A 25980-nucleotide genomic window follows, 5' to 3' on the forward strand; every position below is an offset into this window, starting at 1 on the left:
GTTCTCAGAAGCCGATCCTGTGCCGAGGCGGTAATCACCCCAAACCCATCATTTTGGGATGAAGATGAGAAGGGGGGGGGCACACGGGGCTCTCCAACCTCCATATAAACCCCACGGGGCATCCGTCAGACACGAGCTGCGCATCCCCCGGGAACATGTATACCTGCGTCCTGACTCTGCTGCTGCTGCACACGGCGGCCGGCTTCGTGAGTATTACTGCCGAGTATCACCACTACGCAGGGACTGGATCCCTGCCTGCACTGCGCATGATGAACTATACATTATACAGGAGCCGGTCACAGATTTATCTATACATTATACAGGGGGCAGGCTCACTGATTTATCTATACATTATACAGGGGCCGGGGCACTGATTTATCTATACATTATACAGGGGCCGGGGCACTGATTTATCTATACATTATACAGGGGGCCGGTCACTGATTTATCTATACATTATACAGGGGCCGGTCACTGATTTATCTATACATTATACAGGGGGCCGGTCACTGATTTATCTATACATTATACAGGGGCCGGTCACTGATTTATTTATACATTATACAGGGGGCCGGTCACTGATTTATCTATACATTATACAGGGGGCCGGTCACTGATTTATCTATACATTATACAGGGAGCCGGTCACTGATTTATCTATACATTATACAGGGGGGCCGGTCACTGATTTATCTATACATTATACAGGGGCCGGGGCACTGATTTATCTATACATTATACAGGGGGCTGGGTCACTGATTTATCTATACATTATACAGGGGGCCGGTCACTGATTCGTCTATACATTATACAGGGGCCGGTCACTGATTTATCGATACATTATACAGGGGGCCGGTCACTGATTTATCTATACATTATACAGGGGGGGCGGTCACTGATTTATCTATACATTATACAGGGGGCCGGTCACTGATTTATCTATACATTATACAGGGGCCGGTCTCTGATTTATCTATACATTATACAGGGGCCGTCACTGATTTATCTATACATTATACAGGGGCTGTCACTGATTTATCTATACATTATACAGGGGGCCGGTCACTGATTTATCTATACATTATACAGGGGCCGGCTCACTGATTTATCTATACATTATACAGGGGCCGGTCACTGATTTATCTATACATTATACAGGGGGCCGGTCACTGATTTATCTATACATTATACAGGGGCCGGGGCACTGATTTATCTATACATTATACAGGGGGCCGGCTCACTGATTTATCTATACATTATACAGGGGGCCGGTCACTGATTTATCTATACATTATACAGGGGCCGGCTCACTGATTTATCTATACATTATACAGGGGCCGGTCACTGATTTATCTATACATTATACAGGGGGCCGATCAGTGATTTATCTATACATTATACAGGGGGGGCGGTCACTGATTTATCTATACATTATACAGGGGCCGGTCACTGAATTATCTATACATTATACAGGGGGCCGTCACTGATTTATCTATACATTATACAGGGGGCCGGTCACTGATTTATCTATACATTATACAGGGGCCGGCTCACTGATTTATCTATACATTATACAGGGGCCGGTCACTGAATTATCTATACATTATACAGGGGGCCGTCACTGATTTATCTATACATTATACAGGGGGCCGGTCACTGATTTATCTATACATTATACAGGGGCCGGCTCACTGATTTATCTATACATTATACAGGGGGCCGGTCACTGATTTATCTATACATTATACAGGGGGCCGGTCACTGATTTATCTATACATTATACAGGGGGACGGTCACTGATTTATCTATACATTATACAGGGGGCCGGTCACTGATTTATCTATACATTATACAGGGGGCCGGCTCACTGATTTATCTATACATTATACAGGGGGCCGGCTCACTGATTTATCTATACATTATACAGGGGGGCGGTCACTGATTTATCTATACATTATACAGGGGCCGGCTCACTGATTTATCTATACATTATACAGGGGCCGGTCACTGATTTATCTATACATTATACAGGGGACCGTCACTGATTTATCTATACATTATACAGGGGGCCGGTCACTGATTTATCTATACATTATACAGGGGCCGGCTCACTGATTTATCTATACATTATACAGGGGCCGGTCACTGATTTATCTATACATTATACAGGGGGCCGGTCACTGATTTATCTATACATTATACAGGGGGACGGTCACTGATTTATCTATTCATTATACAGGGGGACGGTCACTGATTTATCTATACATTATACAGGGGGCTGGCTCACTGATTTATCTATACATTATACAGGGGGCCGGCTCACTGATTTATCTATACATTATACAGGGGGGCGGTCACTGATTTATCTATACATTATACAGGGGCCGGCTCACTGATTTATCTATACATTATACAGGGGCCGGTCACTGATTTATCTATACATTATACAGGGGCCGGCTCACTGATTTATCTATACATTATACAGGGGCCGGTCACTGATTTATCTATACATTATACAGGGGGCCGGTCACTGATTTATCTATACATTATACAGGGGCCGGTCACTGATTTATCTATACATTATACAGGGGGCCGGTCACTGATTTATCTATACATTATACAGGGGCCGGCTCACTGATTTATCTATACATTATACAGGGGCCGGTCACTGATTTATCTATACATTATACAGGGGGCCGGTCACTGATTTATCTATACATTATACAGGGGCCGGTCACTGATTTATCTATACATTATACAGGGGGCCGGTCACTGATTTATCTATACATTATACAGGGGGCCGGGTCACTGATTTATCTATACATTATACAGGGGGCCGGTCACTGATTTATCTATACATTATACAGGGGGCCGGTCACTGATTTATCTATACATTATACAGGGGGCCGGCTCACTGATTTATCTATACATTATACAGGGGGCCGGCTCACTGATTTATCTATACATTATACAGGGGGGCGGTCACTGATTTATCTATACATTATACAGGGGCCGGCTCACTGATTTATCTATACATTATACAGGGGCCGGTCACTGATTTATCTATACATTATACAGGGGTCCGTCACTGATTTATCTATACATTATACAGGGGGCCGGTCACTGATTTATCTATACATTATACAGGGGCCGGTCACTGATTTATCTATACATTATACAGGGGGCCGGTCACTGATTTATCTATACATTATACAGGGGGACGGTCACTGATTTATCTATACATTATACAGGGGGCCGGTCACTGATTTATCTATACATTATACAGGGGGCCGGCTCACTGATTTATCTATACATTATACAGGGGGCCGGCTCACTGATTTATCTATACATTATACAGGGGGGCGGTCACTGATTTATCTATACATTATACAGGGGCCGGCTCACTGATTTATCTATACATTATACAGGGGCCGGTCACTGATTTATCTATACATTATACAGGGGGCCGGTCACTGATTTATCTATACATTATACAGGGGCCGGTCACTGATTTATCTATACATTATACAGGGGGCCGGTCACTGATTTATCTATACATTATACAGGGGGCCGGGTCACTGATTTATCTATACATTATACAGGGGCCGGTCACTGATTTATCTATACATTATACAGGGGGCCGGTCACTGATTTATCTATACATTATACAGGGGGCCGGGTCACTGATTTATCTATACATTATACAGGGGCCGGTCACTGATTCATCTATACATTATACAGGGGCCGGTCACTGATTTATCCTTACATTATACAGATTGTGCTGTATGAAGAGTCGGACACGGTGTATGCGTCAGTATATAATGATATGAAGCATCGCATGCGAATTTCCTTAGGGGGATTAATGAAAGGTCCACGGGCTCCCAAGTCTTCCTGCCTCCGCACACACACAGTCACGGTATCCACTACTACGGACCGAGCACGTCCGTTCACAACAAGTATCTGTTACTGAACCTGTGGCACTGTATAGTGGTACTGATTACCTGGGACACGATTATATGAAATATTCGGGGTCCGGGGGGCCGCGCACCCGTGTATTCGGGGAGTTTGGAGTGTGCCGTCATACTCAGTCCGGCTGTATTTCGTGGCATGTTTATCGCAGACCGGTCGCCACAGGAAGGTTTTCATCTGGAAGCTGAGATGAGGGTCACTAAGTGTCATATATAAATGATATGTCTCACAGGAAGGGCGGCTGCTCTTTGTATCTACTTCTCTTCATCACTCGCTGTTTACGCGCTCTCTGCAGCGGTATATGTTGGCAGCATAAAGTTTATCGAACCCGTCTGCTCTGTAAAGACTCGTTGGTCTCGTCTTGGATTCAGGAGCCGTATGTCTATCCCATACATGTTTAATACCCTCACTGTATTACCCTCTACCACTTCTGCTGGGAGGCTGTTCCACTTATCCACCCCCCTCTCACTAAAGTAAAACTTCCTTTATTTATATGTAAAATAGGAAGACATTGTTGCTGTTTGCAGGAGAATAAACCGATCAGCTGACCTGTGGGGCTGCTCACTAAAACTGGGGGATTTCACCAATTTACTGGTGAACATTATGAACGTTCTCCGTGGGCCGTGCATTATCCGGGGTCAGCCCGTCACAACGCGCAGCGCAAGCCCCGGAACGCAAGCCTGGAACGCAAGCCCCGGAACGCAAGCCTCGGAACGCAAGCCCCGGAACGCAAGCCTCGGAACGCAAGCCTCGGAACGCAAGCCCCGGAACGCAACCCCCGGAACGCAAGCCACGGAACGCAAGCCCCGGAACGCAAGCCACGGAACGCAAGCCCCGGAACGCAAGCCTCGGAACGCAAGCCTCGGAACGCAAGCCCCGGAACGCAAGCCCCGGAACGCAAGCCTGGAACGCAAGCCCCGGAACGCAAGCCCCGGAACGCAAGCCTCGGAACGAAAGCCTCGGAACGCAAGCCCCGGAACGCAAGCCCCGGAACGCAACCCCCGGAACGCAAGCCTGGAACGCAAGCCCCGGAACGCAAGCCCCGGAACGCAAGCCTCGGAAAGCAAGCCTCGGAACGCAAGCCCCGGAACGCAACCCCCGGAACGCAAGCCTCGGAACGCAAGCCCCGGAACGCAACCTCGGAACGCAAGCCTCGGAACGCAAGCCTCGGAACGCAAGCCTCGGAACGCAAGCCCCGGAACGCAAGCCCCGGAACGCAACCTCGGAACGCAAGCCTCGGAACGCAAGCCTCGGAACGCAAGCCCCGGAACGCAAGCCCCGGAACGCAAGCCCCGGAACGCAACCTCGGAACGCAAGCCTCGGAACGCAAGCCACGGAACGCAAGCCTCGGAAGGCACGGAGAACACGTGGTAGGTGTTTGCCTTGTCTGTTGTGAACGTGTCGCACTGTATAGTTATACTGAGTATTTCCGCACACTTCCAAACTTTTGGAACGAACCTCGAACATTTCGCAGATTCCCGGCAGAGGGATTTATTCTGCGGCGTCAGTCGTAAAAAGTATTGAGTTTGGTGGCGTCTGCGACCTCGGAAGTGTGAATGAAACCTCAGTACTGCTGAACAGTGTATATAGTATATACCCTACCTGAACCCGCCTCACGTCAACACTGCCATTAGCACCCGGTGGCCCTAGGAGGGGTCGGCCCTTAAACATATCCCTGTCATTAGCACCCGGTGGCCCTTGGAGGGGCCAGCCCTTAAACATATCCCTGTCATTAGCACCTGGTGGCCCTAGGAGGGGCCGGCCCTTAAACACGTCACTGTCATTAGCACCCCGTGGCCCTAGGAGGGGCCGGCCCTTAAACATATCCCTGTCATTAGTACCCGGTGGCCCTTGGAGGGGCCGGCCCTTAAACACGTCACTGTCATTAGCACCCGGTGGCCCTTGGAGGGGCCGGCCCTTAAACATATCCCTGTCATTAGCACCCGGTGGCCCTTGGAGGGGCCGGCCCTTAAACATATCCCTGTCATTAGTACCCGGTGGCTCTAGGAGGGGCCGGCCCTTAAACATGTCGCTATCATTAGCACCCGGGGGCCGTAGGACCCTGACACACGTTGTTATTAAGTATTTGTGTTTTTTTTGGTGATTTTCTTTTTTCTCATCATACATTCCTATCTTTTTGCAGAAAATTGGCTACCAGGAAACCTTCGATGATCAGCAGTCCATTGGCTGGAATATTCCTTACAACAAATTGCCACCGCAAATCAGACACAAGGCGTTAATGTGAATTTACCCGCAAGCCCACATTTTTAACCCCCAATACCCCTTTACACATATCTGTCTCTATCTCTGCCTCGAACGTTCTTTTCCTCTCTACGTATCACTTGTGGACCCGACCGCTCCTCTGTCCTCCTCATTCCTCACCCTTTTTCAGGCTCTCACCACCCCGAATATCTGCTCTCCACAGACGCCTTTTAATGAAGCGAATGCACAGGTTCAGTAGTGGTAACTGGGAGGACTCCGAAGAGCCATCCTACGAGGATACCAACGATGACTTGTTGGAGGAGGACGTTGATCCAGACATGGAGGAATGTCTACAGCTGGTGAGAAGGCCACTCCAGGGCAGGAGGGATGGCAATAATGAGGCTTTTCTGCCCTCGGAGCCTCCTTATCCATGGAAGCTGCTATCATGTTTAGTAGATGTGACGAAGGTTTATCATCATTCGAAATGATTATCAGGTCGCTGCCACATTTATCTTTCACCTTCTGGAGTCTAGAATACTACTAGATGGCTCTGGAGGTGCGCTTCGCGTCTTGGGGGATACACTCCGAGCTCCTAAGGTGTCTTTTCATCATCTGCTATATTTATTGTAAATGTTTCCAGTGTAAAGAAAACCTTAAATAAACTGGTACTGCGTTCTGTCTGAGTGTGTGCTTATTGACCGAGAAACGAGAACTATCTCCTGTGACCACGGAGCGTTCCTCTTCGCTCGCTCTTTGTGAATACGGCCCCACTTGCATTACTTTTGCCCAATATCTGGGCTGTACTTTTCACGCCAGGTGTTTTATGGTGAAAGTCCATAAGTTCATGTGATGTTCTATTGACATGATAATTTTGGCAAAATGTGAGGTTTTTTTTACAGATTTGCCCAACAATTGGATTCCCTGAAGGTTTCTGACACCATTTCTCTTTACAGATTGCCCAAAATGCTACGGGTACTTTAAACGGAAAAGATCGGTGTGTCTGCGAAATCCTTCTACCCGACAGCTCCTTCCCGGCCAAGAGAGTTGGAATACTGGAGCACGAGACTGTCCTTCTGAATAACCGGGTGGAGGATGGGATGCACAGGGTGAGATGTGATGCACGTCTGCAAGTTTTCCTTGCAGGATGGGAATACACCACTTATTTGCACCCACTAGTGGGGTGGACGGCACACTGGTGACATTTTACCCAATTCCCAATGACAACACAACCCTCTCTGGTACCCAGACTGGACTAAAGCCTTTACAGAGTAAGGACGGGACTGGAGATGTCCCACCACGAGTCCGTAACTCAAGGTCCTGCTACTCCATTCTTCAGTGGGTACCGGCTTTTCGCTAACGTTGTTTTCTCTGCAGATCGAGGAACAGGACGTGAGGCTGGACATGTATTTGGAAAGACTTCTCAACCTGACCAAGAGGGTGGATCATTTGGAGAAGATGCGCCCAGAGGATCTCATTGAGTTTAACTTTGAGTTGCTCAACAAGGAAATGCAGGAAATGGAGATACTTGTGATGGAGCTGAGACACCAGCAGAACGGGAGCAATTCAAACGTGGAGTCTCTCTACACCGAGGTATGTGCAGGCGAAAAGAGATTTAAGGGCAGAGAAAGAAGAAAGGGATTTCTGAGGGGTGTAGACAGAAGAAAACACAGGCGAGGTTTTAATTGGGTCACTTGGCCACAATATGCCACGTGGCAGGATAGCAAGTCACTCGGTGAGTCTTTGGCTCTTTTCTCTGCAGGTCAAGAATATCTCCAAGATCGTGGCCGAGTTAGAAAACCTGGACAAGAACAACGTTCTGAAAACACAGAGGGACATGGAGAATCTGAAGAAACGGATCCTGGATTGCGAAAAGAACCTCAAGAACATGAAGCCTTCGGTCACCATACCTCTTGGTGAGTGGAAACCCATTTAAAATGGACTCGTTATGGAGGTAATGGATGGGGGTGTTAGAGATTTCATACCTTATCTGGTGCCCCATCGAAACCTTTTTGTATAACAGAATTATGAATTTCTGTGAGCATCAATCCTGAGTATTGCTGTTTGTCCACCAAATCTTATCTTCTAACGTAGATTCGTATTCCTCCCTCTCGCCCAGGATCCTGTCAGCACCACGGGTTAGCTAACATTGGCAAACCAAACCTTGTGCAGCTCAACTGGAAGGGAGCCACATACAAATCGGGAGCGTGGGGCAAAGACGCGGCTTGGAACACCACCAAGAAGATGATGTATTGGGTTGCCCCACTAAGCGCTGATGGTCGACTACTGGAGTCAGTGAGAATCTACCCAACTCTTTCTGATTTACAGATGTACAGGAACCCAACTGACCTGCCTCTTTCAACACTTAATAAGAACAAGTGGAATTACACCATCGCTGGTCAAGGCTCTGGAATGGTCGTCTACAACAACAATTTGTACTACAACTGCTACAACAGTCGGGATTTGTGCAGAATCAGCCTAACCAGTGGTTTCCACCAGCGTAAGTCCCTTCCAAAAGCCGTGTACAATAACCGTTACTCCTATTCTGGAGCCAGCTACCAAGATATCGACTACGCCTCTGACGAGAAGGGTCTGTGGGTTGTCTATTCCACCGAGGAGAATGCCGGCAACATAGTGGTGGGTAAGGTCAACGTGGCCACGCTGACGGTCGAAAACAGCTGGGCCACTACCCAATACAAACCAGGAGTAACCAACGCCTTCATGATTTGTGGGGTCCTCTACATCACCCGCTCTGTGAACCCAAAGCAAGAGGAGGTCTTCTACATGTTTGACACCAAAACAGGAAAAGATGGTCGGATCAGCATCATGTTCGAGAAGATGGCAGAGAAGGTCCAAAGTCTCAATTATAATCCTAATGACCGCAAGCTTTACATGTATAACGACGCCTATCAGGTTTCTTATGATGTTGCCATGAAACCTTGAGATCTCTTCTCTGTTTGTGGTTCCTCGAGAATGGTCACTTCCACCCCCTTGCCCTGTGCTGAGCCATAACCATCAGCCACCCCAACATGCGCCACCCAAAGGAGAACCGACACTCGCTTCCTGATCCCAAAATATTTTACCCTTAAACAAAACAGCAAACCTTATTACAGAAATACAGTCTGTTCCAAGACGATAACCCGATGCGATGACGATAACCCGATGTGATGACGATAACCCGATGTGATGACGATAACCCGATGCGATGACGATAACCCGATGTGATGACGATAACCCGATGTGATGACGATAACCCGATGTGATGACGATAACCCGATGTGATGACGGCAGCCGTCGCCTCACGTGGCACTGTTTTGAAACCCATGAAGCCAATTTGACTTTCATTGTCAGCTCCCGTTGTGACCATAGGATCCATTCATCTCTATGTCTTCTACCTTAATTATTACAATCATGGAGCTAAAAAGCCCTTCATGCACCGCGCATGACCCTGACCAGCTTTTTACCCCTAGTGTAGCAACCACATAATCTAATGTGCAGACCCTCAGGGGTCGGGAGGGCAAAGTCCTGCCATATAATCTCTTGTTCGATATTAAAAGGTACCTGTGGTTAATGAAAATGATTGAACAGGTACTCACAGAATCACCTTAACGCATATTTACTAATGATCGTAATATAATAATAAAGTCATTATCTGAAAGTATAAGTGCGTCTCTTAACCTGCTTTATTTTCGGATGATCCTGACTGCAAAAAAATGACAATTTAAGGGGAACGGTTTGAGGAGGACCACTGATGTCTTCAAGGAGAAACAGCAGCCATCCGGCTCCCCGTCTCTCCCACCAAAACACGTAACCGTATAAAAAACGGACCCACCAGCTTCACAGATATTTAAGTTCCCCAATGAGACCCCCAGCTCCTAGGCTTGTGTACATGCGCGGACTGTACTCCAAGCAGCCAGCTCCAGAGTTCCTGGGGTCTGGTGAGACCCCCTCATGCGCAGAAAGAGCTCCGATTCGACTTCCTATAAATTCAAAATACATGTAACTCCGCCACAGCTCCAGCGGCTCCCGGGGCCCTAAAGCCTCTGGGCCCACAAACTGACACTAATGCCCTCTGTAACCGTTGGCTAAATGTTTTTTTATTTTCTCCACAATATAACTCCATCCATGCGCGGTCACATGCCCAGCCATTCAGCTCCATAGCGTGGGGAGGGGGCATAATATCAGCGCCCCTGTGACGGACCGACCAGGGACCTCAGGTTTTCCCTCTCCGCCAAGAGCGACTTCTCCCTTCAGGACAGTAATTCCCCGCAATCCGTCGGCGATATCCCCAAGCAAAGTAACGGGACATCGCTATCCGGTACGCAAATAACCGGGCGAGACGAATCTTTAGGTACAAGAGGACTGCTTTATTTTACACACAGACGGCTGAGGGGTAGGGGGACTCGAGGAACCGTCACGGTCCCAAAATGCAGGAACCCCGAATCTGAGCTCCACAGTCTTTGGAATCTCTTATGATTTGGATAACGTGGCCCTCCTTACCAGGGCCCACAGTCTGTAGGGAGGAGGCTGGCACTCAGTCCCCTCCAGGAGCCCATGGCACGGAGGCTTAAAACCAATTTAAAACCAAAATGAAATGGCTGACTGATCTCTGGTAGCCGCCGTCCGCAGGGCCATTGCATTAAAAGCATTACTTCCTGCATTTATCACACCGCTGATTAAAGAGGCTCCTTAGAGCAGTGCGGACCCCAAAGGCTTAGGATTTCTTCCAGGAAATGGAATATTTGCTAAAATAATGCATTTAGAAGAAAAATCTTTGGTATCTACAATGAACAGAATACCATGTACGGGTTGTTGCCCCGCAGAGCGGTACTCCGCAGGGTATTAGGGATCTTATCAGGTGTGTTGGGTTTTTGCAGCTGTTGCCACAGTAACAGCATCCCCTGGCACACGGCGCTCAGCCTGGACCAGTGAGCCGCCAGATGCTGGGTGTACCAACATGGCGCCGGCACCTGCTGCTGTTGTCACGGGAGACGGCTGTCCGTGCATTTTATTGGTTGGTTTACCTCACTTCCCTTTCGATGGCCGCCAATCGCGTTCATTGTAGACAGTCAGAGGAGCTCGGCATTGGTCAGTTCCCCAGGCGGCGTTTTAACCAATCAGCGCGGGGTCTGGTTGCGCAGGTCGGAGTCAGGAGGCCGGTGTCGCCATTTTGTCCGGCGGCTCCTGATACCGTCAGGAGACCGAGCTACCCAAGAGCATGGGGGATCACCAGGCGCAGCACTACCGCAGAGGCTACCTGCCCGGGCCACCCAGAGACTACCGGAGGGACGGGGACACTCGCTGTGAGCATAGGGGGCATCGGGCAGGGATAATAAAAGGCATTGTGTGGAGGAGATGATGAGGGCAGAGGAGATGGGTATAGGGGTATTCTGCACTGAGGGGCATGGAGGATACAGGGGCAGTGGGCGCTAGGGGCATGGAGGAGGAAGGATACAGGGGCAGTGGGCACTAGGGGCATGGAGGAGGAAGGATACAGGGGCAGTGGGCACTAGGGGCATGGAGGAGGAAGGATACAGGGGCAGTGGGCACTAGGGGCATGGAGGAGGAAGGATACAGGGGCAGTGGGCACTAGGGGCATGGAGGAGGAAGGATACAGGGGCAGTGGGCACTAGGGGCATGGAGGAGGAAGGATACAGGGGCAGTGGGCACTAGGGGCATGGAGGAGGAAGGATACAGGGGCAGTGGGCACTAGGGGCATGGAGGAGGAAGGATACAGGGGCAGTGGGCACTAGGGGCATGGAGAAGGAAGGATACAGGGGCAGTGGGCACTAGGGGCATGGAGGAGGAAGGATACAGGGGCAGTGGGCACTAGGGGCATGGAGGAGGAAGAATACAGGGGCAGTGGGCACTAGGGGCATGGAGAAGGAAGGATACAGGGGCAGTGGGCACTAGGGGCATGGAGGAGGAAGGATACAGGGGCAGTGGGCACTAGGGGCATGGAGGAGGAAGGATACAGGGGTAAAGGGCACTAGGGGCATGGAGGAGGAAGGATACAGGGGCAGTGGGCACTAGGGGCATGGAGGAGGAAGGATACAGGGGCAGTGGGCACTAGGGGCATGGAGGAGGAAGGATACAGGGGCAGTGGGCACTAGGGGCATGGAGGAGGAAGGATACAGGGGCAGTGGGCACTAGGGGCATGGAGGAGGAAGGATACAGGGGCAGTGGGCACTAGGGGCATGGAGGAGGAAGGATACAGGGGCAGTGGGCACTAGGGGCATGGAGGAGGAAGGATACAGGGGGACATGTTGTGGAGTAATTGAGATGTCTGTGGATACTGGGGGCAGCAGCGCGAGGGGCAGTAGGCACAGGCAGGGGTAGTTACAGGTCAGGGTCTGTAGTGAGTGCTGCGGTTTGTTAAAGGTATTTTTGGGGGTGAAAGCCACGCATGTTCTATCTGGGGTTAAGGCCGCATTTTCTTCCTTTGTCGCGTTGATGACGTTCAGACTTCGTTAACCTGCGCAAGGCTGGTTATAATCGACGACATGTTTGCTTTTAATTCAGATTACGGACACAACCCCCCAGAGCATTACGGTCCTCCGGGTGGATATCGACCCTACCATCAAGAGCCAATCAAGCAGGAGCGGGATCTGGGCTGCGACTGGAGACCCTTAGATCCGGGACCCCACATCCCAAGCACCGGTAATGATTTCATGACTAATATCCGCGAGACCTGGCCTCGGGCTGTGAACATTAAAATGTTCTTTATTTCCCCTCAAAGGATCTAGGTGTGATCTCCTTGTGTGATCTCCTTGTGTGATCTCCTCGGGCTTAGTCTTGTTTAATGTGTGAGTCCGGGTCTCCCGGGTCCGCAGATCTCTCCCGTTTATATGACTTGCTGCGCGTTAAGCCCCCGTTGTATTTCGTTGACGTGTTTTCTGCCGCCGTTACGTGATGCTTTTTTATCCTGGGTGTGAATCGGTCTTTTGTGTCTCTGCTCAAAAAGGTCTAAAAACAGAGTTTAAACAGGAAGAGCCTGATCCTGGATACAGAGCCCACCCTGCAGCAGGACCCCCGCAACCCCTGCAGAACCGCAAGAGAGGCTTTGAAGACCGGGGACGAGGATTCTACGATCACCGAGATGACAGGAGGTGCCTGTTATTATTGTTTTATAAAGCGCCGTCCTATTCCGTGGCACCGTACAATGGCTCTGTGCGCTGTGCAGTATAGTATAATACTGCCCCCCCCCCCGGAGAAACATGTTAACTAAACGCGTCTATCTATATAAAGTCCTGCGGATGAAACCAACGCACTGCGTTTCTTCATTTAAGTGCACCAGCCTTATCAGAGCGTAGCCGGGGCTGTCACGGGACTGCACGCGTGTCTTATGACTTTATTTTCTCTTGCAGAGCCCAGTCCCCCGGCGTGCTTGGGGGTGACGATGAGGACGACGTCTTTGATGACAACTTTGTTGTTCTTGATAATTGTGAGTGCCAACCTCCTGCTTGACATGAACATGCGCTCAGTGCCCATGATTGCGTGTGGCAGGTTTCTTTGCTCCTTAGGGCCAAATTACTTAATAGCAGATGAATCCCAGCAACGAGACCCGAATGGGCTGATTAAAACATAGGTGTGATGCGGGACTCTGTATGACGTCATCTGTACCAGGACATTAACACCTATAATAGATAGCGGGGCACGCCTGGCTTCACTGACTAGCTGCGTTTATATCAAATTATTCATAATTAATATTCCTGCATCCGCGTTAAAACTTCCCCAAACCGTCCTGCTGGGGTATTGTGTGCCCGCCGCCATCGGGGGACGCTACGGATTGGTAAATCTCACTCCTCGCATCTGCTTCCATCCAGATAACAGCGATCTGCACTTCAAGCTGGACAAAGATCGCACCATGGGCTTCCCGCTGACCATGAAGGGCTTTGCTTACCTGTGGTCCGGGGCGAGAGCTACTCACGGAGTGTGCAGAGGCCGGGTGTGCTTTGAGATGAAGGTGAGACGCTTCTCCGGCCTTGCAGAGTGATCTCCGTGTGTTTAGCGTCGCTGTCAGTCGGCTTCTCTTTATGTTACTCTCAGTGATATTTTATCCCCCCCCCCCTACATTGATTACGATTCATAGGAAGGAACTGTCAGGAAATAACCGATCTGATCATAACGGCAAAAAACTAAATCTGTGTCGAGGATTTCATTTTCGTGTCGCTCTGTTTGCAGGTTATGGAAGAGATTGCCGTTGGCCACCTGCCGTCCACGGAGCCGGACCCTCATGTGGTTCGTATCGGCTGGTCCTTGGATTCCTGCAGCACCCAGTTAGGTGAGAGGGGTTTGATGTTCTCTCTGGAGATTTGGCTGTTTATCTCTTATACCTCGCAGAGATATATATATATATATATATATATATATATATATATATATATATATATATATATGTATATATATATATATATATATGGATATATATATATGTGTGTCTCTGAATTTTTATTTGGAGGATTCCCCCCGTTTTCCTGGGATAGTAAATGAACGGTCCTGACCTCTGGTCTCTCCTTACGTTCATTTGGCAGGAGAGGAACCGTTTTCTTATGGATACGGAGGAACCGGGAAGAAATCCACTAACAGCAAGTTTGAGAATTACGGCGATACTTTTAGGGAACACGATGTGATTGGCTGTTATATTGTACGTGAGCTCATGGAAGATGGCGGGGTCTGTGTTTGTGTTCTGGGGTTGCTGGTTCTTTACTTTTTATTTCCATCCCTTTTGCACGCTAGGATTTTGAAGCCCGGGGGGAGATAGAGATGTCTTTCACAAAGAACGGGCGGCCGCTGGGTGTCGCTTTCAGAGTGCGCCGGGAGACCGTCGGTGGCCATGCCCTCTTCCCTCACATCCTCGTCAAGAACTGTGCCACGGAGTTCAATTTTGGACAGAGACCTGAGCCGTTCTGCAGCATCCTTCCCGGATTCACATTCATACAGCACCTCCCTCCCTTCGAGAGGATTCGGGGCTCTTTGCCCCCCAAGAACAAAGGAGAGTGTGAGGTAAGTGGCCCCAGAGAAAAGGGGCTCTTGGATGATGCCACATGCCAAGTCTTCTCCATCTGAAGGCCTGATCTTGCTTGTATATGTGGACATGTTGGGCCATACCATTTTATTATTTCCCCACATCTATCCCTACGCCTGATTTACCTTCTCCAGATTCTCATGATGGTAGGACTACCGGGAGCCGGCAAAACAACTTGGGCTGCGAAGCACGCGGCAGCCAGTCCTGCCAAGAAATACAACATTCTGGGTACCAACGCCATTATGGAGAAAATGAGGGTAAGAAGCAGGAGCTCGAGGTTTCTTGGTTCCCTGGGTCTGTAAAACCTCTCTCTGATTTTAGCAGCAATCTTACCGGGCATTTTCCTGAGACGGCCGCTTATGTGTTTCGGGGTATTTCCCCAACGGGGCAAAAAACAGTTCAAATACATTTGGATTTGTGTCATTTATTGCGGATTTCTCTTACCAAATATCTATGGTGTTTTTACCCAAATCCAAAATAAAATGGTATAATACGTAAGTTTGCTGGAGACGGTGCTAAGAATTATCTTTGGGTTTATTTCTTTGTTATTTATGTCGTATATTTTTTATTAATGTTGTTCTTACGTGTTCTTTTGTTCTCTCGCAGGTAATGGGTCTCAGGAGACAGCGTAATTACGCCGGCCGCTGGGATGTCCTCATTCAGCAAGCGACCGAGTGTCTGAACCGCCTGATCCAAATCGCTTCTCACAGGAAACGCAACTACATTTTGGATCAGGTATGGGGGTTCCGGGGGGCCGCACCGTCCCAGCTTCGGTTCAGCGTTAAGGGTGCCAGTGATCCATCTCTCCTCTGCAGACCAACGTTTACGGCACGGCCCAACGGAGAAAAATGCGACCGTTTGAAGGCTTCCAGCGCAGGGCCGTGGTGATCTGCCCTACGGATGCGGATCTGCAGGATCGTATCGTTAAACGGACGGACGAAGAGGGAAAGGATGTCCCCGACTCGGCCGTGCTGGAGATGAAAGGTACCGGGAGATGGCTGATGGATCGGGGGGCGTTTCCGGCTCTGATTGCCCCCCATCAGTCTGTTAACTCATTCCGAGGGTCTTTTGGTTTCTCGCCGCAGCCAATTTTACGCTCCCGGAGCCTGGAGACTTCCTTGACGAGGTGATCTACGTCGAGCTGCAGAAGGAGGACGCCCAGCGGCTCGTTCGCCAGTACAACGAGGAGGGCAAGAAAGCCGGGCCACCCCCGGAGAAGAGGTTCCGGGGCCGAGGAGGGGGCCCTCCTGGTGGAGGGGTTGATATGGGAAGAGGAGATGGAGGAAAAGGCTATCCGAGATTTGAAAGCCATGGCCCTCCGGTGGGTCGAGGAGGAGGAGGATTTCCGGGCAGAGGAGGAAGCCCAGGAGGCGGCTATAGAGGAGGCGGTGAGTGCGGCGTCCGTTGGAGGGGATTCTCGTGCAGTTATTTGTCTGTCCATTCATAGAACTTCCATTCCTTTTTTATGAGTAAAATGTTGTGTTTTTCTTCTTCAAAAAACAAAACCATTCAGTTTCAGAGGTATACAAATTATCCACCGCTGGCATAAATATAAAGATGATATAAACGAAAAAGTAAATAAATGAAGTATAAAGCTTCCTATGCCAGTGAGGAGAGGCGGAGGACAGGGACGTGGCGCTGAAACCCTTTTACTTTATGTATTTTTATTGGTGGGGGACACTTTGGGGCCGGGGGTATTCTTACTTATATTACTGTCCTTCTGCATCTCCAGGCTTCAATCATGGAGGCCAAGCACCCCAAACCCGCTGGCCTGGCAGCCCACAGGATAACGGCTCTGAAAGCCGGGGCGGTTATGGTAATAGTAGCCAGCCCCAAAGTTATAATCCAGCGAGCCACCCGGGAGGTGGATATGGCGGCAGCGGTCCAATACCCCAGTCCTCCCAGAGTCGCGGTGCCCCCGGCGGCTTCAGCCACGGACAGGTAGGCGACTATTTGTATCACCTGCCCGGCCCGCGCGTGAGTCTCCGTCTTGACGGTTCTTTTGGTTTGCAGCAGAGTTACGGCCAAGGTGGGTTCAGCCAGAACAGCGGCGAAGGCTACAGTCAGAACTATAACAATCAGAGTTATGGCGGCCAGAACTACCACCAACCGCCCAGCGCCTCGTCCGGCCCCGCATCATACAACCAGAGCAGCTACCACCCGCCGTACGAGCAGCCGGTAAGTGCGGCCGGTGAAGCCGCCTTAGCTTTTGTTCACGGAATGATTTCTGGGTTTCTGAGCTTTCTTCCTTTCCTGTTTCGCAGTACGGAGGCCAGCAATGGAGTCAGTATCAGAGCCAAGGCCCCCCGCCGAATCCCGGTCCGGGTCACCCGCAGGGACACGGCCAGTGGAATTACGGAGGCGGCTACGACCAGCCCGACCGATACGGATCGTACCGAGGCGGCCGTTAAATCCTGCTGGGGAAGCGGCCCCGATACCGGCGTCCGCGACACTGCGTTTAATTTCCCCGGTTTTGGTCGATTTCCCCGGGAATGTGTTGCGGCCGCGAGGCGGACGGATCGGCTGCGGAATCCGATAGAAAGAATCAAAGATTCCCGTTTACCGCTATTTGAATTTTTAAATCCGATTAACTCCGTGTCCTCCTGAGAGATAACTCCCTGACTTCGACCGGCTTCTCCCATCGGCAGCAGCGGAGCGTTTCCCCACTAAACTGGTGGCCGCGTTTTACCCTATTTTGACCCTTTCTGACCCAATATCAGTGTTTATTGTCCCTGGTATTTAACAAAAAGGGAAAATTCCTTATTTTATTGTAAATCCATTGTTTTAACATGCAGTTGGTGGTCCGCAACGATGCGACCCGGTAACACCTGCTACTTCCCCCCTGGGCATCTTTTTATTTTCTTCCCCCCATTGATGTTCCGTCTAGGCATCTGTATTTTTTTTATTGTAAAATGTAATATTGCGTTTTTGAAACGTTTGCTTGTCATTATTTGTGTTTTAGTTCAATATGAATCAGATCGATTGCAGGAGGAGGTTTTAGGGGCATTTTATATTTTTAAAGACCCCCTAAATGTTTTAAAAAGCAGAACCATTGAAACCTCAGGCCTCCCGGGGCAGAGCGCACCCAGCCACCATCAGCGCTGGCCTGGGGCGAGGGCGTCCGATGAGCAGGGCTGCTGGGGGAGATCACAATCCCCCCTCTAACCGGCCCAACGTTAGGGAGCGCGGGATCTGTCGCTTCAGACCTCGGCTTCCCAGCTCCCTAATCACTACCCGCCGGCGAATGATGCCGAGTGGCGGCATCTGACGTTACCCTCCGCGCTCTGCATCGATAGCCGGCGCGTAGTGATGAGGGAGAAGGCAGAAATGACAGACCTCGCGCTGCCACGAAAGGATAGAGGATGGAAGATGAGTAAGGGGTGTGTGTGGGGGCAGTGTAGGGATCTATATGTTTGTAAGCTGGTGTGGGTGTATGCGTGTAAAGGCAGTATATGGGCAGGTGTGTGTAAAGGCAGCATGAATGTGTTTATGGGCAGTGTATGTGTATATGTGTGTTTATGGGCAGGTGTGTGTAAAGGCAGCATGTATGTGTTTATGGGCAGTCCTATGTCAGGGCAGTGTATGTGTGTATGTGTGTTTGGGGGTAGGTTTTCCATTCTTGCCTCGGGTGCAAAAGGAGCCGGCTACGGCGCTGACCTCTACAACAGAGCAATGAATACCAGAGGATAATTATGAGAAAGAACCTTTAGAGCAGAAGAGCCAAATCAAACTCCCTATGTGAGTAGCAAGATGGCGGCAGAGCAAACCGTACATGCAGAGGGGAGGGTGTAGCAAGATGGCGGAAGAGCAAAGGGTAGATGCGCAGTACATGTTGAGGGGCGGGTGTAGTAAGATGGCGACAGAGCAAAGGGTATAGGCGTAGCAGATGTAGAGGGGCGGGTGCAGCAAGATGGCGACCGGAACGCTTCCGGTATGTAAATACAATATTAGATTTCCGGCAGCTTCCGGAAGTTCTTGTGAAGGCGCTGCGGGAGGAGCAAGATGGCGTCCCCCAGGACCGATTCGCGAGATTCCACTTTTAACCAAGGAGTAGAGCCGGGAAATGCGGAGGGGATGCGGGAAAAGGGTGAGAAAAGCTTCATGGTTCTCGCGGTTTCTGCGAGGTCCTCGGCCGTGCTGTTTGTACCCCGCGGCCCGGTGCTTTCCTTACGGAAGGGGCCCTGCGATGCTGCATTAACTCATTCAGCGCCTGAGGGCTACATGATAAGCAAACGCATCGCCTTTATTGCCGGCTTCCCCCGTTCATTACATAAATAACGCGGGTTATACATAGAGCGTTCTGGAGCAAGGTGATAAAAGGGGAGAGATTGGCAGCGACGCTCCATGGTTGCTATGGCGATAGCGCCAGATTCTCGCTTGGCAGCAGAGTTATTCTTTATGTAAAAGGCTGGAGAAACGGGTGATTAGACGGGGGCCGAATGGGGCCGACCTGCCGGCAGGTTCCATTCTCCTAAATGTCAGACGGGGGCTCGCTCCGCTGCGAATAAACTTTGGAAAGGAATGGTACATTGTGGTTATGTATCGTGTGTGTATGTCGGGTATATGTATCGTATGTATGTATCATATGTTGGATGTATCGTGTGTCGGATATATGTATCGTATGTATGTATATATCGTGTGTGTATGTCGGGTATATGTATCGTATGTATGTATCATATGTTGGATGTATCGTGTCGCATATATGTATCGTATGTATGTATATATCGTGTGTTTATGTCGGGTATATGTATCGTATGTATGTATCATATCGGATGTATCGTGTGTCTATATGTATATATATATCGTGTATATGTATCGTGTGTGTATGTCGGATATATGTATCGTGTGTATGTATCGTGTGTCGGATATATGTATCGTATGTATGTATGTATCGTATCGTGTGTGTGTATATATATCGTGTGTGTATGTCGGGTATATGTATCGTGTGTGTATATATATCGTGTGTGTATGTCGGGTATATGTATCGTGTGTGTATATATATCGTGTGTGTATGTCGGGTATATGTATCGTATGTATGTATCGTATCGTGTGTGTGTATATATATCGTGTGTGTATGTCGGGTATATGTATCGTGTGTGTATATATATCGTGTGTGTATGTCGGGTATATGTATCGTGTGTGTATATATATCGTGTGTGTATGTCGGGTATATGTATCGTGTGTGTATATATATCGTGTGTGTATGTCGGGTATATGTATCGTATGTATGTATCGTATCGTGTGTGTGTATATATATCGTGTGTGTATGTCGGGTATATGTATCGTGTGTGTATATATATCGTGTGTGTATATGTATTGTGTGTGTATGTCGGGTATATGTATCGTATGTATGTATTGTGTGCCGGATATATGTATTGTATGTATGTATCGTGTGTGTGTATATATATCGTGTGTGTGTGTGTATGTCGGGTATATGTATCATATGTTGGATGTATCGTGTGTGTATATGTATCGTGTGTGTATATGTATCGTGTGTGTATATGTATCGTGTCGGGTATATGTATCGTGTCGGGTATATGTATCGTATGGTCATACATGCCGCCCCCTGGCTGCCCGTGTCGATGCTTTGTGGTGGTATGGGACTCGGGTGGCCGTTGCTCCCGGTAACCCCGCGTATTGATTTCTTCCGGACTTTTCTCAGGAGTTCCCGGTGAAGACGTTGAGATGGAACGTGTGGACGGGGGAAGAGATCCCGGCCGGGGGGCTGTCACGGAGGAGAGGAAGGGAGAGGACAGCGAGGTCCTTGAAAGAGCTTTGAAGGAGGCCGAGCGCCTGGGGAGCCGGGGGGGTTCGGGAAACCGGACCCCGTCAGATGTCAGCGGCCCCCTCCTGGAGATGTTCACGGCCATCAGCGGCAGCCACGTGGCCATCCGCAGCCAGCAGGTGGGCGAGCCGGAGTTTAGCCGCGAGCAGAAGACGGCCATGCTGCTCGAGCTCTACGACTCCAAGCCCCTCGTCTTCCTGGAGCGATTCCGCAAGGTGCTGAGAGAGGAGCATTTAGAGTGTTTCAGCCACCTCGGCGGAGACTACGCTGCCGACTACTACTTTAAGGAGATCCGCAAGGCGTCGCTCAACAAGGTTAATCGCACCCGAATCCGGAACAAGAGGTACGCGGCTCTCCAGCAGCTTATCGCGGGTAGGCAGTCCCTCTCTCCATTCATAGCGTTATCGAGATACTCTGCGTGGTTATACGGCCCCGCGTGTTCGGTGTGTGTGTGGATACTCTGCGTGGTTATACGGCCCCGCGTGTTCGGTGTGTGTGTGGATACTCTGCGTGGTTATACGGCCCCGCGTGTTCGGTGTGTGTGTGGATACTCTGCGTGGTTATACGGCCCCGCGTGTTCGGTGTGTGTGTGGATACTCTGCGTGGTTATACGGCCCCGCGTGTTCGGTGTGTGTGTGGATACTCTGCGTGGTTATACGGCCCCGCGTGTTCGGTGTGTGTGTGGATACTCTGCGTGGTTATACGGCCCCGCGTGTTCGGTGTGTGTGTGGATACTCTGCGTGGTTATACGGCCCCGCGTGTTCGGTGTGTGGATACTCTGCGTGGTTATACGGCCCTGCGTGTTCGGTGTGTGTTGTGTTGTCATGTAGCGTGCTGTTTAGTGGATAAGCGCTCGGTGTGTTGTTCCGGCAGCGGGGGAGTATTTCAGTGACGAGCAGATGCGCGCCCGCGACCCCCTCATGTATGAGCATTACGTGGGGCAGTACCAGAGCGAGGAGGAGATCATGGCCCAGAACAGCAAGGACTTGGCCCAGGCCAGCAGCCTCTCCGACGTTCTCCTCAACTCCTGCCAGGAACAGACCTTACAGAGGAGGCTGCGGGCCCAGCGGGAGACGGAGGACAGCTGCATGGAGGAGGAGGAAGAGGACGGCGAAGAGGAAGGTAACGTTATCACAGGGGGTCTTACCCAAAGTCTGCTGATTTATCTATACATTATACAGGGGCCGGCTCACTGATTTATCTATACATTATACAGGGGCCGGCTCACTGATTTATCTATACATTATACAGGGGCCGGCTCACTGATTTATCTATACATTATACAGGGGCCGGCTCACTGATTTATCTATACATTATACAGGGGCCCATCACTGATTTATCTATACATTATACAGGGGGCCGGTCACTGATTTATCTATACATTATACAGGGGCCGGTCACTGATTTATCTATACATTATACAGGGGGCCGGTCACTGATTTATCTATACATTATACAGGGGCCGGCTCACTGATTTATCTATACATTATACAGGGGGCCGTATAATAGTTTGCGCAACGAATAAAAGCCTAAACATGGGGTCAGAGATGAAACTCCTGAGGGCCATACTGCGGCCCCCGGCCCCCACACTGGACATCCGCACTTCATTCGCACTTTTTGTTCTCTTGCGAAGAGTCCGAACTGTCTGAGGAGGAGAGGACGGTGGACGGTGAGGAGCGAGCCTTGATGCGGGAGGAATTCGTCAGCCGCATGCACCAGAGATTCCTGGACGGGGAGGAGCGAGACTTTGATTACAGGTGAGAGGAACGCGGCTCGCTGTAGCGGGGGGCAGACTCCGTGCCCCCAAAGCCCCCCTCTGTCTGTCGCCCTCGGAGGGGCTCGTCGCGTCTCTCATTGCTCCGTTTTGACTTTCTCTCTTTGCAGTGAAATCGATGATAACCCGGATTTTGATAATTTGGATATTGTTACTCATGATGAAGAGGAGCGTTACTTCGATGATGATGATGACACAGAGGAGATGGGAGGAGTCTCTGACATGTTAGAGAATGAAACATTAAAGGGCATAAGTGAGTGAGCTCTCCGAGTATCCCCAGAATTATTATTGTGTTCTGACTGTTACACAAAATGCCCAGCAGGTGGCAGCAGGCTTGCAGGGTTTGTTTGTAGCTTTGCCCGCCGGGCTCCTGCCTGTGGCTCTCACCGTTCTTCCCGCGAGAGAGGCCTCGGAGTACAGAACTCTGCGTGGCCAATGGGAGGTCAGCGAGTGTGAGGCTCCGTCCCCATTGGTCGCTCGTTATATGTACTCATGAAACCCGGCGCCCTGGAAACTCTTCTGGGTTTTAGGCTCTTGCGCCCTGGAGTTCTAGAGCTGGTTCTAGAGCATCGTCCTCACTGCCAGTGAATTGCTGCAGGTTCTCTGACTCCTGTGCTGGCTGGCTGAGGGTCATGAGAGTGATTGTGATCGTTTCTATATCGCGTCGGAATACGCTGAAGTTTATCGTTTCTTAAAGCCGTGTTTTTTTAATTCATGTCGTCTTCGCTTTTTACGCGACGTTTCTGTCCCTCCTTCCACCGGCTTTTCAGAAGAATTCCAGCCGGAGTAACCATGGCGATAAGCGTCGGGTTCTGAGTGTTCTCAACACCGGCCAGGATTAAAGAGACCCCCGAAGAAATCCCAGTTTAAATTATCAACCTCCCAGTTTATACAGAAATGCCCCGCCGCTCCCTCTGCCCCCGCTTTATAGATAATATAATTCCTGATACATCTCCGGCCCCCGCTCCTTCCTAACCCCTAGATTGTTACCCGGCGGGGCAGAGCGCCAGGGCCGGCCACCTGCTGAGTCAGATTGGCTCCGTGACAGCTCTGGGCAAACCCCCCACGTCACGGCGGTCTCCAGTACGTACGAGTCAGCCTCGGCAAGCGCAGACCTGTTTGCATGAGCCGTCCGTGATTCCTGCGCGGCTTCTGCCCGTCCCGCACGATGTTCCGGGGAAGGGATCCGTCACGATTAACCCTCTGTGTGCTGCCACCCGCTAGAAATGATCGCTTTTGTATTTAAGCAAAATTTACCTTGAAAGGCGAGAGAGAGAGACTGCTGTGACTACGACTCCCATTACGCACAGCCAGTGCCCCCCGAACAGCGGGCTTCCTGAATATCACACTTTAATAATTCCCAAACCCCCCTCAGAGAGAAAAACTGCTGCAAAAGCAGGCTCTGATACGCTGTTGCCATAGAAACTGCAGAGGTAACCCTTTAGAGGAAGGACTAAAACGACAGCGCAGTTAATGTTTTGTGTAAGTGGGTCAGGTTGGGTCGGCCCCCGTGGCCCCCAGGAGTCCGGTATCAGGCTGCAGGGTTCAGGAGCGGGTGGGAGCAGCTGCTGATACCCTCTCATGGGGGGTTTAAAGGGCAGACTCCTGGGGCATGACTCATCACTCGATTGCAAGCTCTTCGGGGCAGGGATCTGCTGCTTGCCCGTATCTGCTCCGGGTTTGCTGTACAGTCAGGACCCCGTATAATGTTTACTGGGGGGGCTGGGAAGCTCAGAGTGCCAGAATATTTACGAGCAGATGCCGCGCAGGCAGGAGACTCATGTGGTTTCTGGTAACGCTGATTAACAAGGAGACCCCCTGCTGCCCCCCCCCCCAGCAGAGTCCTGAATCAAAGGCTCCGAAATCGCAGTGACTCACAAAAAGTAATGAGGGACCCCCCCGCCCCTTCTATGAATGCGAGTCGAGTTTTGCTCGTAAATTCAGACCGGAGTTTTTGGGCTAGAAGTGAAAATATTTGGTAATAAATTTTCATTCTTTTCCTCTATTTTTGCCCCAGACGGTGCGGACGAATCAACGACCCGGCGGGGGCAGCGTGCGTTTTGGGGGTCGATCAGCCGCTGTGGATCCTTGAAGTAGTTGTTATAGGGATCGGCATTCAGGCTCCGTCTCAGGACAGTAAATGAAATGCAGCTCGGTGACCCACCGGAGGGGGGGGGGCTGGTGACACATCGGGGGTCCGCTGTCGCTCTTTTTCCGCGGAGGGGGAGAGACGGTAGTCATTGTTTTGTTATAGGAGCTTTACGAATAGTTTGAGGGCAATAATTATAGCTCAGAGTGGGCCGGTGCCCTCCCCCTACCCGTGCGCCAGACGGGGAGGAATAAGCTTTTTCCATTCGGATGCTTACTGTCTCCTTTCTTCCACCGCAAAGCTTCGAGCGGCTCTGTCACTTTCCCCAAACCCTCCGCGTCCCACTCCCGGCACTCAATGAACCCGCGTGGGGGCGATTAATATATATGTAGCAGAAGCCCCCCCTTTGTGCGTGGCCCCTGGGAGCCGCCGTCTTCACTTCCTGCTGGATCATTCCTCCCCGTTGTCTCTCCTGTACTGTTAAGTTGCTGATTGTAGTTGATTGGTTCAGGCAGTATTTGTGGGCGGGTGGGCACTGTATAGGGTGATTGGGTATTCAATCAGTTTGAGCATCGCGGGGCTGTGGTGCTGGAGGCGGGGCTGTGGTGCTGGAGGCGGGACCATGGCGCTGAAGGCGGGGTCATGGATTTTGGTGTTATTGCCCCTCGCGGGGCAGATGGGTGAATCTTTTCCGATTCATTGAGCCGGAATCCGCAAAACGAGGAATAAAACCGACCGGATTCGACGATGAGATAAGCGGATCGGAGCCGCGGACGGAGAGGGCAGGAAACCCGCAGAATTCACTAACCAGACGATTCCCGCATTACACGCGACATCCCGTGCGGGGGTCCGAGGCAGATCAGGAGGGTATTAACGGGTCACTTATCGGGTAATTCAGGGTTGCGATGAGGTTCTGTAATCGGGACTGTGGGGGTGCGCGGGGGCAGATTGTGGGGTACAGTTGGGGTGTATCTCAGACGGCGCCCACTTGCTGCCCGGCACTGCCCTGTCTGAGGGTTCTGGAGGGAAATCTGCCCCCAGATGGGGCACGACGGCTAAACCACAGAGTGACCGGCCCTTAGCAGTACCTCTAGGAGCAGTGGATGAGAGCGACGCTGCCTCTAGGAATAGTACGC

General features: G+C 50.5%; 3 protein-coding genes across 3 annotated transcripts; all 3 read left to right on the top strand.

The window, feature by feature from the left end:
- The first annotated feature begins 155 nt into the window (after positions 1-155).
- Positions 156-9111, top strand: LOC149274102 (olfactomedin-like). The gene is made up of 5 exons (XM_089505822.1): positions 156-206; positions 7125-7277; positions 7546-7761; positions 7931-8084; positions 8288-9111. Exons 1-5 carry the CDS (start codon positions 156-158, stop codon positions 9109-9111), a joined length of 1398 nt encoding a protein of 465 aa, XP_089361948.1.
- A 2275-nt stretch (positions 9112-11386) lies between these two features.
- LOC149274103 (heterogeneous nuclear ribonucleoprotein U-like protein 1) lies at positions 11387-17607 on the top strand. Its single transcript, XM_089505835.1, has 14 exons — positions 11387-11471; positions 12691-12828; positions 13133-13277; positions 13536-13612; positions 13995-14134; positions 14353-14452; positions 14703-14815; positions 14908-15174; positions 15331-15453; positions 15803-15931; positions 16012-16180; positions 16282-16584; positions 16929-17374; positions 17461-17607. Exons 1-14 carry the CDS (start codon positions 11387-11389, stop codon positions 17605-17607), a joined length of 2382 nt encoding a protein of 793 aa, XP_089361961.1.
- A 3322-nt stretch (positions 17608-20929) lies between these two features.
- LOC149274104 (coiled-coil domain-containing protein 97-like) lies at positions 20930-24847 on the top strand. The gene is made up of 6 exons (XM_089505836.1): positions 20930-21353; positions 21855-22103; positions 22615-22738; positions 22866-23008; positions 23738-23838; positions 24773-24847. The coding sequence occupies exons 1-6, from the start codon at positions 21053-21055 to the stop codon at positions 24845-24847; spliced, it is 993 nt and encodes a 330-aa protein (XP_089361962.1). The 5' UTR covers positions 20930-21052.
- The last annotated feature ends 1133 nt before the right edge of the window (positions 24848-25980 follow it).

This window comes from Sceloporus occidentalis, unplaced genomic scaffold (assembly GCF_023333645.1).
Source record: "Sceloporus occidentalis isolate IW3139 unplaced genomic scaffold, rSceOcc1.0.p SCAF_347, whole genome shotgun sequence".
Classification (NCBI taxonomy): domain Eukaryota; kingdom Metazoa; phylum Chordata; class Lepidosauria; order Squamata; family Phrynosomatidae; genus Sceloporus; species Sceloporus occidentalis.